General features: G+C 45.9%; 1 protein-coding gene across 3 annotated transcripts in view; it reads left to right on the top strand.

The window, feature by feature from the left end:
- Positions 1 to 15483, top strand: part of NIPBL (NIPBL cohesin loading factor) — a 91124-nt gene that overhangs the window by 37270 nt on the left and 38371 nt on the right. For all 3 annotated transcript variants that reach the window (XM_075267659.1, XM_075267668.1, XM_075267678.1), the window contains exons 2-5: positions 8340 to 8483; positions 11410 to 11575; positions 13539 to 13669; positions 14741 to 14840. In XM_075267659.1, coding sequence (XP_075123760.1) covers positions 8420 to 8483; positions 11410 to 11575; positions 13539 to 13669; positions 14741 to 14840 — 461 coding nt within the window. In that variant the 5' untranslated portion in view covers positions 8340 to 8419. The remainder of the gene's footprint in view (positions 1 to 8339; positions 8484 to 11409; positions 11576 to 13538; positions 13670 to 14740; positions 14841 to 15483) is intronic.

Below are 15483 nucleotides of genomic sequence, written 5' to 3'. Positions count from 1 at the left end.
TGTGTTGTTGGTGTCGATGATCCACCTCAGGTTCGCTTGAAGAGAACTGTGTTGACTTTTGGCTACTTTGATAGCTAACCTTGTTTGGCACAAATTAGATTCTCTCTTTCCAGGCATGTTGAGAATTGGCACACTGCCAATTTGGATTAAAGGTGTTTGCGCATGTCAGTTTGTCAGCACTGCCTGGAGCAGATCAGATAATATGCAGATATGTGTAGACAATCCACTGAGGGTTAGTGTGTGTTTACTCAGAGAGATAACAGCCCTGGCTGAGATAAGCTGCTGCAGGAGCAACATAAATTCATAACAGTCGTGAAGTGTTATTTACCAGGATAAAAAGTACCCGATGTGTTAATCGAGGTTACAGTCTATCGATGTGCCAGATTTCATTCAAATCCGTTCAGCCGTTTTTGCGAGATTGAGGAACAAACATCCAGACATTCACATTTATAATATTGGAGCAGTGTAATGTAATACAGTATCCTATTAATATTATAAATGTGAAAGTTTGTGGGTTTGTGTGTTTGGATGTTTGCATGTTCGGATGTTTGTTCCTCAATCACGGAAAAACCGCTCCACCGTTTTGGCTCAAATTTTCCACAAACATAGTTAATACACCCGATTAAACAATAGGCTACTTTTCGTCACAATAGCGCACATACGTTTGTGCCAGGACCCCCACAAAACTCAAACTCACACCACCATCTCTGCAATCTCACACACTTTGGACCATAGCAAGCCACAAAATTCATATTGCCCTCTACAGCCTCGCCCCTAACCCCACACAATCTCATATACATATACTTTACCACTTTGCCCCTCACCTTACCGATACTCCAGGAGGCGCTCTATAACGCTCCGGAGCAGCCATGTTTGCCGACCCCCACCGCTCTGACAATCCGCGACACCGCCCACCCATGTCAATACCCCTAGGAAGTCTAATAAATGCAAAAAAAAAGTTAAAAAAAAGTAAAAAAAAATATAAAAACAAATAAAAAGGATTAAAAATTCAAATCACCCTCCTTTCCCTAGAACACATATAAAAGTAGTTAAAAACTGTGAAACACATACATGTTAGGTATCCCCGCGTCCGAAATTGCCCGCTCTACAAAGCTATACAAATATTTTTCCTGTTCGGTAAACGCCGTAGTGGGAAAAATGGTCAAAAGTGCCAAACCGCCGTTTTTTCACTGTTTTGATTCTGATAAAAATTTGAATAAAAAGTGATCAAAGCAATAACATTTCCCGAAAATGGTAGAACTACATAGTACACCCGGTCCCGCAAAAAAAGACGCCCTATACATCCCCGTACACGCACGTATAAAAAAGTTACGGCTGTCGGAATATGGTGACTTTTCAAAAAATAATTTAACAATTTTGGATTTTTTTAAGGGGTCAAAATGTAAATAAAACCATATAAATTTGGTGTCCCCAGAATCGTAACGAAACACAGAATACGGGGGACATGTCATTTTGGTTGCACAGTGAATGCCGTAAAACCAAAGCCCGTAAGAAAGTCGCAGAAATGCATTTTTTCTTCAAATCCACCCCATTCAGAATTTTTTCCCTGCTTCCCAGTACATTATATAGAATAATTAATGGCGGCATCAGGAAAAAAAAATCTGTCCCGCAAAAATTAAGACCTCATATGGCTCTGGGAGCGGAGAAATAAAAAAGTTATGGGGTTTAGAAGGAGGGGAGTCAAAAACGAAAATCAAAAAATGCCATCGGTGGGAAAGGGTTAACTTCAAATACCTCTGTCCCAAAGTCACTATGTAAAGTTTCTCACAACACCGTATATATAGCAGCTCAAATACAAATTACATCCAACACAAAAGTCTCACGTATTCTCTGAATTACAGCAAAAAAAGATAAAGTTACCTTTCATATCCCATCCCTTATACACAGTACGAAAACCTTACCCGCGCCTGTATATACCCACTGCTACAATCACCGCAGACGAAGTCGCGGGTACCAGCTAGTGTGAACATAAATTCATAACAGTCGTGAAGCCATGTCATTTAGTAGGAGGAAGGATTGCGACTGCAAGTCAGAAAAACATGACTTGGTGGACTGAAAGTGGCGAATAAAAATGTGTCAAATTCAATTGCGGAGACGGTCACATGTGAACGTAGACTTACTACAATTGTCACAAACCTTTCCAACGATTTTTTCTGCTGGACATTTGAACCCTAAAATCTGCATTCTGGTAATATTTCTAATCCTCCACTACATTAGGAGATGGCGTCCTAGCGGCCCCCTGCTCGTCGTCCTTTCTATTCACATAGATGCAGAGCACTTGGGGCAGACTTTCTCCTCCTTTGATATTCGGTATTTGCAGCTGCAGGTCAGCTCTTTAGAAGCCGCGGCTCGGGTTTGACCCCGTTACATCTAGCGTGCTTTCTGGATTTCCTTTCATAGAGCCGAATAAAAGGCTTTTCTTTATTAAAGTAGCAGAGCCCCAAAAATAACTGGTTAAGCTTGCAAACCAAACTCCCGAAAAGGAGGCTTCCTTCCGTTTAGCTTGAGATTGTTGGGGGGGTTTCTGGGCGCTGCTGGTGCCTTTTAGGGTTACATCCACATCTAGCTCTATTATTTCCCGAGAGATCTCCAGCTGAAAAGAGTCAGCACTGGCATGTCTATAGGCAGCTGAAAACCGACTGTGCTGCAACTGTATACAAGCGGGATTAATTCATTTATACAGCAGTACCCTATAGCTGGCCATATGCTGTTTCAGACCGCCGTCATGTGGCCATCCAGTCGATCATGGGATCCAACATGGCGAAACTTCCTGTTGCCATAAACATTGCCTTGAATTTAGTCCTGCGTCAATGAGTTTACATTTTAAGTGACTATTCTGTGGAATTCTGCGGTTCACCCCCACACCAGAAAACTTCTGCAGCCGAGTCGGCTGCAGAGGTTTTCTGGTGTGGGGGTGAACCACAGATTTTCTGCAGCATTAGATTTGATACGGCGGCTTTGGACATACCCGCCATGTCTATTTACACTAGTGATGTTGCCGTGTACACCGGGAACCCGTCATATCCAATGTCAGAAGGCAATGCTACATGTTTCTTACAGTCAAGCCCATGTTGACAACCACCCCATTCATGTCACCGCCATCTCCATGACCACCTAGTGTTACACGGCCAGCAGCAACGTTTACAGGCTCGGGTTGGCCGGGTATATTTGTAACCGCACGAACCAGCATCGTCTCTATCGAATTCCGCCATGTTTTGTGTGAATACATCTATATTGTGAGGCCGGGGTCGTCTCAGGAGGCGGCTGGTTTTGTACATTTTTTTTTTTCTTCTTCTAAAAGTGTTTGTACAGGGAAACAATGAATGTAAAGTTACGTAAGCGATGGACTTGGAAGCGAGACAGGTTTAGGTAATGGAAAAACGTAATGTATGTACAGTATAAGGACAATGTGTGCAGGGTGGATGGCTATAAATACAGCGAGCGGGGAGTATACAGACGGAGGCCATACTCGCTGCTTGTGCAATGGATTTTGTAGCAGCTCTTGCCAAAAGTGTCATTCATACATCTTACTATCCCACACCCCACGTCTTACGAATATTACATGTGACTTTTTGACTCTCGTTGTTTTCCTATGGGCTTAGAGTTCCATAGGCTGACTCTTAGGATGCACAGTCATTATACCGTCCTATAAATCAGGAAGGCTCCGTCCTGGTTATACGTGACTGGATGACATACAAGATAATGTATATGTTATATTGGAGCTACTTCTGCAATAATCCTTAAAGGGATTCTATCATTAAAATAGTATTTTTTTTCCTGCCTACCACGTCGGAATAGCCTTTAAGAAAGGCTATTCTTCTACTACCTTTCGTTGTCTTCTCCGGGCCGCCGGTTTTGTCACTATGCAAATGAGTTCTCTCGCAGCACTGGGGGCGGTCCCCATCGCTCAAACAGCACTGGGGGCGTCCCCAATGCTGCGACAGAACTCTCCAGCACCGCCTCCATCTTCGTCTGGAACGGCCTCTCTGCACATCTTCGTCCGGCACTGGGTTCAAACTGCGCATGCCCACTGGCCACAAGAAAATGGCCGCTTACACTTAGTGTGTAAGCGGCCATTTTCTTGTGGCCACGCGCAGTCGGCTTTGCCCGAGGCCTAGAAGTTTGAACCCAGCTTCAGAAGAAGATGTGAAGAGGCCGTTCCTGAAGAAGATGGAAGCGGCGCTGGAGAGTTCTCTTGCAGCATTGGGGACGCCCCCAGTGCTGTTTGAGTGCTGAGGACCGCCCCCAGTGCTGCAAGAGAACTTATTTGCATACAGACGAAAGCCAGGATTTCTACCGAACGGCGGCCCGGAGAGGACATCTAAAGGTAGGAGAAGAATAGCCTTTCTTAAGGCTATTCCGACATAGTAGGCAGAAAAAATACTATTTTAGTGATAGAATCCCTTTAAAGGGGTGTTCCAGGACTATTTATGGGATAGGTCATCAACATGTGATCGGTGCGGCCACAGATCCTCAGCCACTTCTGTGCAGAGGACGTCATGATCATCCTTCACATGATAGCAGCTCAGTCAAACTCAAGTCAATGGAGAGGGGCTGCAATACCAAGCACAGCCTCTAAACGATGGGCGGCACTGTGCTTGCTGCTCATTGAAAAGATCAAAGTGCTCAATCAGCTGATCTGTGTGGGTGCCAGTTGTCAGATCCCCACCCACCACATATTGATGACTTATCCTAAATATAGATCATCAGAGGAAACCCCTTTTGGCTGAGACCTTAGACTGTAGAAATGCGACTTCATTAACCTCATTTGCACATGGCGGAAATGTTGCGTTTTTACAACGACAGCAATGGTAACGTTGCAAGCTTTTTCCTATCTATTTAATAGACAAGCCAAAAAATCAATGAAATCCGCTGCAGGGAAGAAAAACCTGACCTGTTTTCTGGAGCCTTAGCCCGTAAAGGTTACTTATTAATAATGCTGCAGACAGACACAGTCCGTCCATTATATGGGAATAGGTCACATGACCCGGGCCGTGACGTTGGTGTAGACCAAATCTCCTTTGTAAATGGCTGACAACCGCGGTCCGACAGAAGCGGAAAATATCCTCTAATTCAGGGAGCAAAGCCAGAGATTGATTCCTATGGAAGTAAATGTAGAGTAAACCTTGTATCTCATTGTAGGATATCGGGAATTCTATAATGTAGGTTCAAATAACTGATAGTTTTATTTATTGGCTTCTATAGCACGGACATATTGTGCAGTACTGTAGTCAGTGTCACGGGTGCGGCAGTCAGTCTGAAATCCCTATCCGTATGTATATGGAGTGTGTAGGAAACCTAACAAAATATCACGGGGAACATACAAACTCTTTGCACATGTTGTCCTTGGTCGGATTTGAACCCAGGACCCCAAGCGCTGCAAGGGGAAAAGTGACAACCACTGAGGCGCCAGCAGGACCCAGTTGGGTTGAGGTTTGCAGCCTGAAGTGCTAAGTCTCTGTGTAGTATCTGTATTGTGTTCACAAGTGGTTCCTACCGCCCCCTCACCTCTCAAAGGTTTTGGGGTGGGCTACTCATGTTATGTGGTGGCCATGACCTTCTTCTTTTCTGCTTAAAAGTCAGCATGTCAAGGATTAGAAAACCTGCAGTACACCACCATAGGGCTACATTGGCATGTAATGCCTGGTTCACATCTTCGTTTGGTAATCCGTTAGCGGAGTCCGCATGTGGACCCCCCAAATGAACTACCAAACGCATTAGCAAGTGGTGTGCAGTGAAAGCAAAAGAACCCCATAGACTATAATGGGGGACCGTGTGTTTTCTGTGCGCTGCCTGCACGAGTCATGCAGAGAGGAAAGTAGATCATGACGTGCTTGTCTGTCTGCATGTTCTGTGCAGAAAGCACATGGACCCCATTATAGTCTATAAGCTCTCTGCTTGCCAATGCGTTCAGTATTCCGTTCAGGGGGTCCCCATGTGGTTTACGGTCATTTTCCCAAACCCAAATGCACTCATTACCTGAGGTGTTTGTTTTTTTTAACCAATTTCACCCTTTTCATGGAATTTTTTTTGCAAAAAAAAAAAAAAAAAAAAAAATTGCCATTCTGTACCAAATGTGACTGTCCGCCCTGAAAGAAATCTTTGTTGTGTGACTGAGGATAGGAGAATCTTACTTCCATTACACGCGGCTGCATCGTGCTGTGGTTGGTTTTTTCCCTGTGTTTTCCTGCCCTCTTTCTGCCTGGTGTTTGGGGTGTACGTGGTATTTTGACGCCCTCTCCACATCTATTGTCCTATAAATTACTGTGGTTGTGTATTACAGCCAATCCTCCGCCACCTTATTGTGCGTTTGTCCATCTTATAGATCGGGGGCAATACACACTGTAACAGTTGTAAAGAAAAGCGGGCAATGTCGTCGTTGACTTTTCCTTAGAATAGGACATGAATGTGATCAGTGGGGCCTGGTACCCGGGACCCGTACAGATCAGCTGGATAAACAGGCCTCAGCATGGGGGCGAGCGCTACAAGCACAGCACCATCCATACTGTTAGTATTGTAGGTCGATCTCATGCTTTTACGTGGGACAGAGCTGCTGCAGTACCCATGAATGTTACACTCTGTGGGGGTCCCGGGTCCTCACCGATCACACAAACCATTTAAGGTCTCAGAGACTTGGGAGTCTTATACTATAGAATTGTAGGCCATGTAAGGACAGAGGATTATATAGTGTGGTGTCCAGGGGACGTGCCTGGAGTTTTGTTTCTTTTCTCAGAAATTGACATAGAAATCATTGGTGTAAAATCTGGGGTACGTGAGGTCACCATCAGACCGCTGCGGGTACATGAGGTTACTATCAGACCGCTGCGGGTACATGAAGTTACTATCAGACCGCTGCAGGTACATGAGGTTACTATCAGACCGCTGCAGGTACATGAGGTTACTATCAGACCGCTGCAGGTACATGAGGTCACCATCAGACCGCTGCGGGTACATGAGGTCACCATCAGACCACTGCGGGTACATGAGGTCACCATCAGACCGCTGCGGGTACATGAGGTCACCATCAGACCGCTGCGGGTACATGAGGTCACCATCAGACCGCTGCAGGTACATGAGGTCACCATCAGACCGCTGCTGGTACATGAGGTCACTATCAGACCGCTGCTGGTACATGAGGTCACCATCAGATCGCTGCGGGTACATGAGGTTACTATCAGACCGCTGCGGGTACATGAGGTCACTATCAGATCGCTGCGGGTACATGAGGTCACGATCAGACCGCTGCGGGTACATGAGGTCACCATCAGACCGCTGCGGGTACATGAGGTCACCATCAGACCGCTGCAGGTACATGAGGTTACTATCAGACCGCTGCAGGTACATGAGGTCACCATCAGACCGCTGCTGGTACATGAGGTCACTATCAGACCGCTGCAGGTACATGAGGTCACCATCAGACCGCTGGGGGTACATGAGGTCACCATCAGACCGCTGCTGGTACATGAGGTCACTATCAGACCGCTGCTGGTACATGAGGTCACTATCAGATCGCTGCGGGTACATGAGGTCACGATCAGACCGCTGCTGGTACATGAAGTTACTATCAGACCGCTGCAGGTACATGAGGTTACTATCAGACCGCTGCAGGTACATGAGGTTACTATCAGACCGCTGCAGGTACATGAGGTCACGATCAGACCGCTGCAGGTACATGAGGTCACCATCAGACCGCTGCGGGTACATGAGGTCACTATCAGATCGCTGCGGGTACATGAGGTCACCATCAGACCGCTGCGGGTACATGAGGTCACCATCAGACCGCTGCTGGTACATGAGGTCACTATCAGATCGCTGCGGGTACATGAGGTCACCATCAGACCGCTGCGGGTACATGAGGTCACCATCAGACCGCTGCGGGTACATGAGGTCACCATCAGACCGCTGCGGGTACATGAGGTTACTATCAGACCGCTGGGGGTACATGAGGTCACCATCAGACCGCTGCGGGTACATAAGGTCACCATCAGACCGCTGTGTGTACATGAGGTCACCATTGCTGCGAGTGACTATAAATCTTTCTATATCGCTATCAGTGTCTGTAGCGCTGTACAATATCGGGGCATCACATTGTAACCTTACAAGATAGTGCGGTATTATACATGCCTGTACACATATATGGACTTTATAGCGACATCTCTACTATGATGATTTTTTTTGTTACAGATTTGTGTGACTTCTGACATCTCTCATTCTGTGTGTTTAGGAGACAGTATATAATATGTATATATTACTATAGGTTTTGTACTTGTATGCTGCGAGATATTCTGAATAACACCTTTTTTTTTTCTTCTTTCTAGTGTATAGGAGATGGGAAGTAATGACAGGTGGCACCTCCATTAAAATACCTGCATAGATTCCACCATCCTACAGCTTCAGGATGAATGGGGATATGCCTCATGTTCCCATTACGACTCTAGCGGGAATTGCTAGTCTCACAGACTGTAAGTACTTTGTGCATTGTGTTCTTCCAAAGTGACTTGTATTGTAATACAGATATACAGATCGCAGGTTCCCTCCAGTTAGGTAGGAGAAAACTGACCTGATAGCGATAAACCTCCCACCATGACATGGGTGTAGCATTCACCTGCCTGGCTATGCATGGGTGTCCTCCTCTGTAGAAATTTAGAAATCCACTTTAGGCTCAGGCCCCATGTTGTGGACACGCGCCATTTTGGCACTATGGCGGTCTCTGGTATGCAATTTCTTTTACTATAGCTCATCTGTTGCTGATCAGATGGGGTTTGATACCTGGGACTGCTGCAGATCAGCTGTTCCATAGGCCATGTACTGTTCATTGATGAATGATCTGACCTTCGATAACAAGCATGGGCCAAATACGATACAAATACAGTGCTGCGGAATATGTTGGCGCTATATAAATAAAATTTATTATTTATTACGACGTATGGTCCTGTGATTGGTGCAGAATTGTATAGTCTCTAAGAGCTGATGGGTCGCCTACCTTGCAAACCCCAATATACACTTTGCAATATCGAATCTGACGGAAGATGGAAAGGAAGGGGGGGGGGGGGGGGAGTGTGACCTGTTGGATTGCACGTTGCAAAGTCCACTGAAATGAGTCAGAAAAAAAATGCTGTTTTTTTTTTTCCTCCCATATCCAAATTATTTCAATGGGGTTTGCAAGGCAGAATCCGCCTGGGTTCATGATGCTTTTTTTCCCCTGCCTGGTTCCCATTGCTGTGAATAGGAGAGGATTCATCCTGCAAAATACGCCATGATCTTAAAGGGAATCTGCTAGACACTAAACCACCCACAGGTTCTTGTGGCCGGGGGGGTTTAATGTCCCAAAACTTGCATCTTTATAAAGACATATGAGCGAGTTATTGATGTACGTCCTTGGCTTCACTGAAGACCTGAGCATGTGCTGTGAGCACCAGAGAGGAGTCCGATGAGTCTCCTCTCTGGGTATATAAAGGATTGTGGGCACGGATGGCTTTATAACAAGGGCAGTTTGGGACACTAAACCCTTTAAGGACCTGTGAGGGGTGGTATAAAGTCCCGAATTGAGCTGACAGGTTCTCTGCAAAGCTTCTTTAGTACTTTCCTGGCGCAGTCCTAGTGTCAGGCTCTCCTCAGGAGTTCCTCAAGAATAAAAAACAAACCCATCCTACCTGCTTCTAAACTTAAAAAGTCACCCCCACTTATGCTTCCGGGACCCAGGCAATGCCGCCAACCGAATCCACGAGACCTGATTTAAACCACTCCATTCTAGACTCAACCCTGGTCATAGTGGTCACTGTGTACTACTAGCATCATGGCTGCCATTACTGAGTCACAATGTATAACTCGGATCCCTGGCTGACTGTAGCATTTACATATTCATGAGACCTGGAGTACTAGTCAGCATCAGGTCGCTGGGGGATATGAGACCTGAGTATTGTTTTTTGCTTGATTCCATTTGTAACCGGTTTTAGATCCACCTCCCTCCAAATTAAATAACCTCAAGAACAAAGTCAGAAATGGAGAGAAATTGTCTGAATTCTAGCTAAGATGCTTCCTATTGTTGCCACCCGGGCGATATGGATAAATCCTTACAGACCATAGACCTGCACTTTGTATGTTTTCATTCATAACCAAGCTATAATACCAAAGTATATCACACGTTAACACACCCAAAGTGCATTGCAGATCACCCCCGAGCTGGATTTGTTCAAGAACATGGTCACAGATCGTCTGTAACCTGCCTAGGTTTTGAGATATCACTGGTTGAAGTTGAGGTGTATATGCTCTCAGCTTTCACTTTAAGCAGTATATAGGAGAACACGAGCAGCTGATAGGGAGAGAAGGGGGGAAAAAGACTTTCAGAAGGGTTTTTGCAATTTTAATGTGACTGTAAAAGGGATTTCCCCATCTAGGCAAGTTATCCCCTATCAACAAGATTGCCAGGAAAGTGGAGGATCTCCATCCCTGTTATGAATGGAGTGGTAGTCGGGAAGCTCAGGGACCGCTCCTTTCATTTCAGGAGGAGAGAAGCTCAGCGCTCGGCAATCTCCTGCTATCCTATTGAAATGAATGGAGTGTTAACCGGACTGCCGAGTCACCACTGCATTCATTTCAGGAGGAGAGAAGCTCGGTAATCTCCTACTATCCTATTGAAATGAATGGAGTGGTAACTGGACTGCCCAGCCTCCACACCATTCATTTTAGGAGGAGAGAAGCTCAGCGCTCGGCAATCTCTTGCTATCCTATTAAAATGAATGGAGTGGCCGACTGCCAAGCCACCTCTCCATTCATTTCAAGAGGAGAGAAGCTCAGCGCTCGGCAATCTCCTGCTATCCTATTGAAATGAATGGAGCCGTGCCCGCACTGCCCAGCCACTGCTCCATTCCTAACAGGAGGTGTCAGTGCCCCTTTCCCCTGGTCTGTGGGCTTTTGAGTGGTCGGACCTCCACCCATCTGCCAGTTAATCCCTATCTGCTTCTTCCAATGGAAGAGCTAAAATAAAGGAAGGTCTTTCCTCTGCTCTGTCCTAGTATGTAACCAAAATATAGATGCAACTAAGTGTTTAAGGACACAGAAGGGCCTTATATTCTCATCTGAACAGGGGATTTTGCTTGTCCAGGTGAGAAATCTTCTATGCTCATCCTTTTGTCTCGGTATACAAAGAGGAAATGTCTTCCCCTTATCTTATCCTAGCCTTTGGGGCTGCAGACACTGTTATTATGTTGTAATAGAAGCTTTTTGTTGCCCAGATCTGTATTTTACCCGTTCCGTGTCGGCCATCTATGCCAGTAGGCTGCATGGAAAGCCTGCATTTTTCTGTTATTATCTGTGCCTGGATATAATACAATTGCCTGCTATGGTGTTCCGCCTCCATGTGATTTTTGTCTTTCTCTCCCCCCTCAGTACTGAACCAGCTGCCTCTTCCATCCCCTTTACCTGCTACAACTACAAAGAGCCTCCTGTTTAATGGGCGGATAGCAGAAGAGGTGAACTGCCTTCTGGCGTGCAGGGATGAACCTCTGGTGTCACAGCTTGTCCATAGCCTCAATCAGGTGTCAACAGACCACATGTGAGTACAAAGGGGGGCGCCGCAAATCATGGTTTTCTGGCATCTTATTTTTTATCGTAAGATACCTATTTCTAGGGGTTTACTGGCTTCACAAGGAACGTCCGGGATTAGAAGGAAGGACGTACGTCTCACTCAAGACTCGTAGGCCTGGTCTTGTAGTGTGATGTAATAAATTAATAATGTGTATAAGGAATGTGGTTGAAGGCGCTTTCCATCCCCCCGTGTGTGCTATACGAGTGACCTTATAGGTCCTCAGTATGATCACGGACCTCTCGTCCATCAGATTCTTAAGCTGGTGAGGACAGTATTGTTCAGCTGATCACTGCACTTCTTTACCCCCCTGTTCACACGGAGGAATTTTAAGTTGGACATCTGCCATAGATTCCTTTTTATTTTCCGGTCCCAGCTCCCCACCATGGCTGATTTGGCCCAGATGAATGATCCTTAAAGGGATTCTACCATTAAAATATTTTTTTTTTTTTTAACACACAGGAATAGCCTTAAGAAAGGCTATTCTTCTCCTACCTTTAGATGTCTTCTCCGCGCCGCCGTTCCATAGAAATCCAGGTTTTTGTCTGTATGCAAATGAGTTCTCTCGCAGCACTGGGGGCGGTCCTCAACGCTCAGACAGCACTGGGGGCGTCCCAATGCTGCGAGAGAACTCTCCAGCGCCGCCTCCATCTTCTTCAGGAACGCCCTCTCCCTGTGTCCTCTTCCGGAGCTGGGTTCAAACTTCTAGGCCTCGGGCAGAGCTGACTGCGCATGCCCGCAGGCCACAAGAAAATGACCGGTTACTTACTGTGTAAGCAGCCATTTTTCTTGTGGCCGCGGGCATGCGCAGTCAGCTCTGCCTGAGGCCTAGAAGTTTGAACCCAGCTCTGGAAGAGGACGCGCGGAGAGGCCGTTCCTGAGGAAGATGGAGGCAGCGCTGAAGAGTTCTCTCGCAGCATTGGGGACGCCCCCAGTGCTGTCTAAGCGCTGAGGACCGCCCCCAGTGCTGCAAGAGAACTCATTTGAATACAGACGAAAACCTGGATTTCTACGGAACGGCGGCGCGGAGAAGACATCTAAAGGCAGGAGAAAAATAGCCTTTCTTAAGGCTATTCCGACGTGTCAACCAGAAAAAAAAAGTTTTTAATGATAGAATCCCTTTAATAATGGGCAGTTTCAATCTGAGAAATCAGCAAGATGGAGCAGGACACTTATTGTTTCAGCATCCGGCTGTGATCTCTGCCTCCCATTGAGAACAACGTAGGAGGAATCCGCTGTTAATTTTGGGGTCGAATCCAGCAATTGTGAACGGGGCGGAGAGCAAATTGGAGCTGATATTTGTGGCAGATTCCATGTCCTAAATCGACTCCAAATTCCGGCTACAATCCTGCCATTCTTTACATACTCGCACATCAGTAGCGTAAATGTTACGTCCCCTTTTGTGACGCCAGCGCCAGGGTTGTGCTCAACCAGGACGCTAAATTTACCATAGTGTAATTGGGAGTTGTCATGCGGGATTCAATGCAGCGGGATTCATTGTTTAGGCCCCGTGCACACGACAGAGGGTAAGTCTGAAGTGGGGCCGAGTTTGCAGGGGAATGCGGTCATATGACGCTCGGAGCGATGCATTCACATCTTTTGCCTCCATAGTTGTGAATGCATCTCAGAATGCACTTGGATTTCCCTTGGTCATGGGGTCTTCTCTTATGGCAGCATATATGTACAGGCACTAGATCAGAAAATATAAAGCAAAAATGGAGATTTCATTGAAATTTTTTTGGTTAAAGCTTTTGCAGATTGACACGCCAGTCTCCCCCTATATAGAGTTTTATTTAGTGACGCTGGTTAATCCCTCGTTTGGCAGGGGTACTAATAGGCCTTCCCTTTACATCCTAAAGTGGATTGCCAAGCGATTTATTACGTTGAGACAATGTGCGCTTTCTTAACTCTTCATCTCTCCTCCTATTCACAGAGAACTGAAAGATAACCTGGGAAGCGATGATCCCGAAGGCGACATCCCGGTCCTGCTGCAGGCCACCCTGGCCAGAAATCCCAATGTTTTCAGGGAAAAAAGTATGCAGAACAGATATGCGGTGCAAAGTGGTAAGACCTAAAGGGGGGGGATTAGTGTGATCTGATTTGTAACCTCACCTCGCCGAGAGAGTTATCAGATTAGCGCTCCTTCTTTCTGACCTACAGGCGTCTAGTCATCTTTTAGGATTTGGGGTTTAGCTCATGGCGGTCACATTTAGGTCTAATCGGGAATGATTTCAGTTCATGGCAATTTACCGGGAATTAAAAAAAAAAAAAAAAAGATAGGGGAAAAAAAACTTTTTTTTTTTTTTTTCTCACTCATCAAATCAGTGCAAGTCTATTATGGTTTCCTTGTGGGATCTGTTTTTAAACTTTGAGAAGTACGGGAAATACATAATAGTTGATCGGTTCCATATATATATAAGCTGATATGGATCAGGGGCATCATATCTGAGAAAAGCGAACATGTGCATCTGGCCTTGGACTACATGCACACAACTGTAGGGACTTGTACTGTCCCTATTGCACTTGTATACCATCTGCTAACACAGCATTTCCAAAAAAAAACAAAAAACACTTGCATGCGGACAAGATTGCAGGACCTGCTCCCTATTTTCTACTCGCCAGGTTTGGTTACTCACGTGCCTGGGTCCTTAGGCTGTAACCTATGCTCATGTGCAGGCCCAGTCTCTCCCAATGGGAAAGGAGGGGGGGGGGGGGGGGTACCAATGCTCTGCGATGATTTGGCATTGCAGGCCAAGGCTCTCCTATGCTCCATTTTGATTATAGAGCAGGTTGTACAGCTTTAGAAGCCTGCACAAAGCTGAGTGCATCATGGAAGTCACTTGGAAGACAGTGTCCGCTGCAAAATTGCCCCTTCTCTTCCTAGTATGGCACAAGCCGTTCATGTGCATTGAGCCTTACTCTTGGTAACCCCTCTGGAAAGTATTTGCCCCCTCTTTTCTAGTACTGGATGTTTGCACGGTGACTCCATATATTCAGATTCTTTACAAAGAATAGATCTCCTATTACATTTGCATGTCACATGGTGTTTGTGGCTTCTTATTTAGGAAGCATTTAGTAATGTTGCTGGTATTGTATGTGACTCCCCGCTGATCGTCTTCTGTGTTTCCTCCTCAGGGATGATGATGCCTCAGTATAAGCTTCCCCAGAATTCCATGCATGGCAGCCCAGCATCTTCCAATTATCAACCAACCACTATCTCTCATAGCCCTTCCAGGTAACGCTCAGCCCAGCATTTCTATTTATGGCTCACGTTCCCAAGTGCATTACGCACAGAACTGCATCTCGGATGAATAGTTGGAGCGACTCTCCAGAAGCGGACACTCGGTGGGGAAAAAAGCGACTTATGTCGGGTCTTCAAGACTCTCTATGGTTATGGGAGGAAATAGTGCTGCAGAACCGTCCAATTTCCTACAAGATATAAAAACCACTTGGCTGTTTTCATGTTCACTTTAAGAGTATATTCACATACGGCCGGATTTGCCGTGCGTGCATTTATTTTCTGCAAGCTCTGTTCAGTCAAAGACATTTCTGTTGCAAATCGGCCATGTGGGAATAAAGATTCATTTATTTATTTTTTAACATGTTTTATACATTGCAAGATGCACGAATGTCAGGCGTAACCAAGTACACAAATATTTGCAGACTTGGTGCCAGCCTTTTGCAGGATCAGGAAAACAGGGCTGCCGCATTCGTTTCTTGGTTGCGTCCAAGAAGGAAATGTCTTCAGGTTGCAATTTAATACACAACCAGTAGAACGGGTGCGGTGTTAGTTTTTAGAAGCTAGCAACCATGTTTACAGGTACCACGCCTCTACAACCCCTTAGGGTAAGTTCACACTGGGTTTTTTTTTTTGGTTC

This window comes from Leptodactylus fuscus, chromosome 1 (assembly GCF_031893055.1).
Source record: "Leptodactylus fuscus isolate aLepFus1 chromosome 1, aLepFus1.hap2, whole genome shotgun sequence".
Classification (NCBI taxonomy): Eukaryota; Metazoa; Chordata; class Amphibia; order Anura; family Leptodactylidae; genus Leptodactylus; species Leptodactylus fuscus.
Note: the sequence above shows the minus strand (reverse complement) of the source record. Positions and strands in the feature narration are given on the sequence as shown.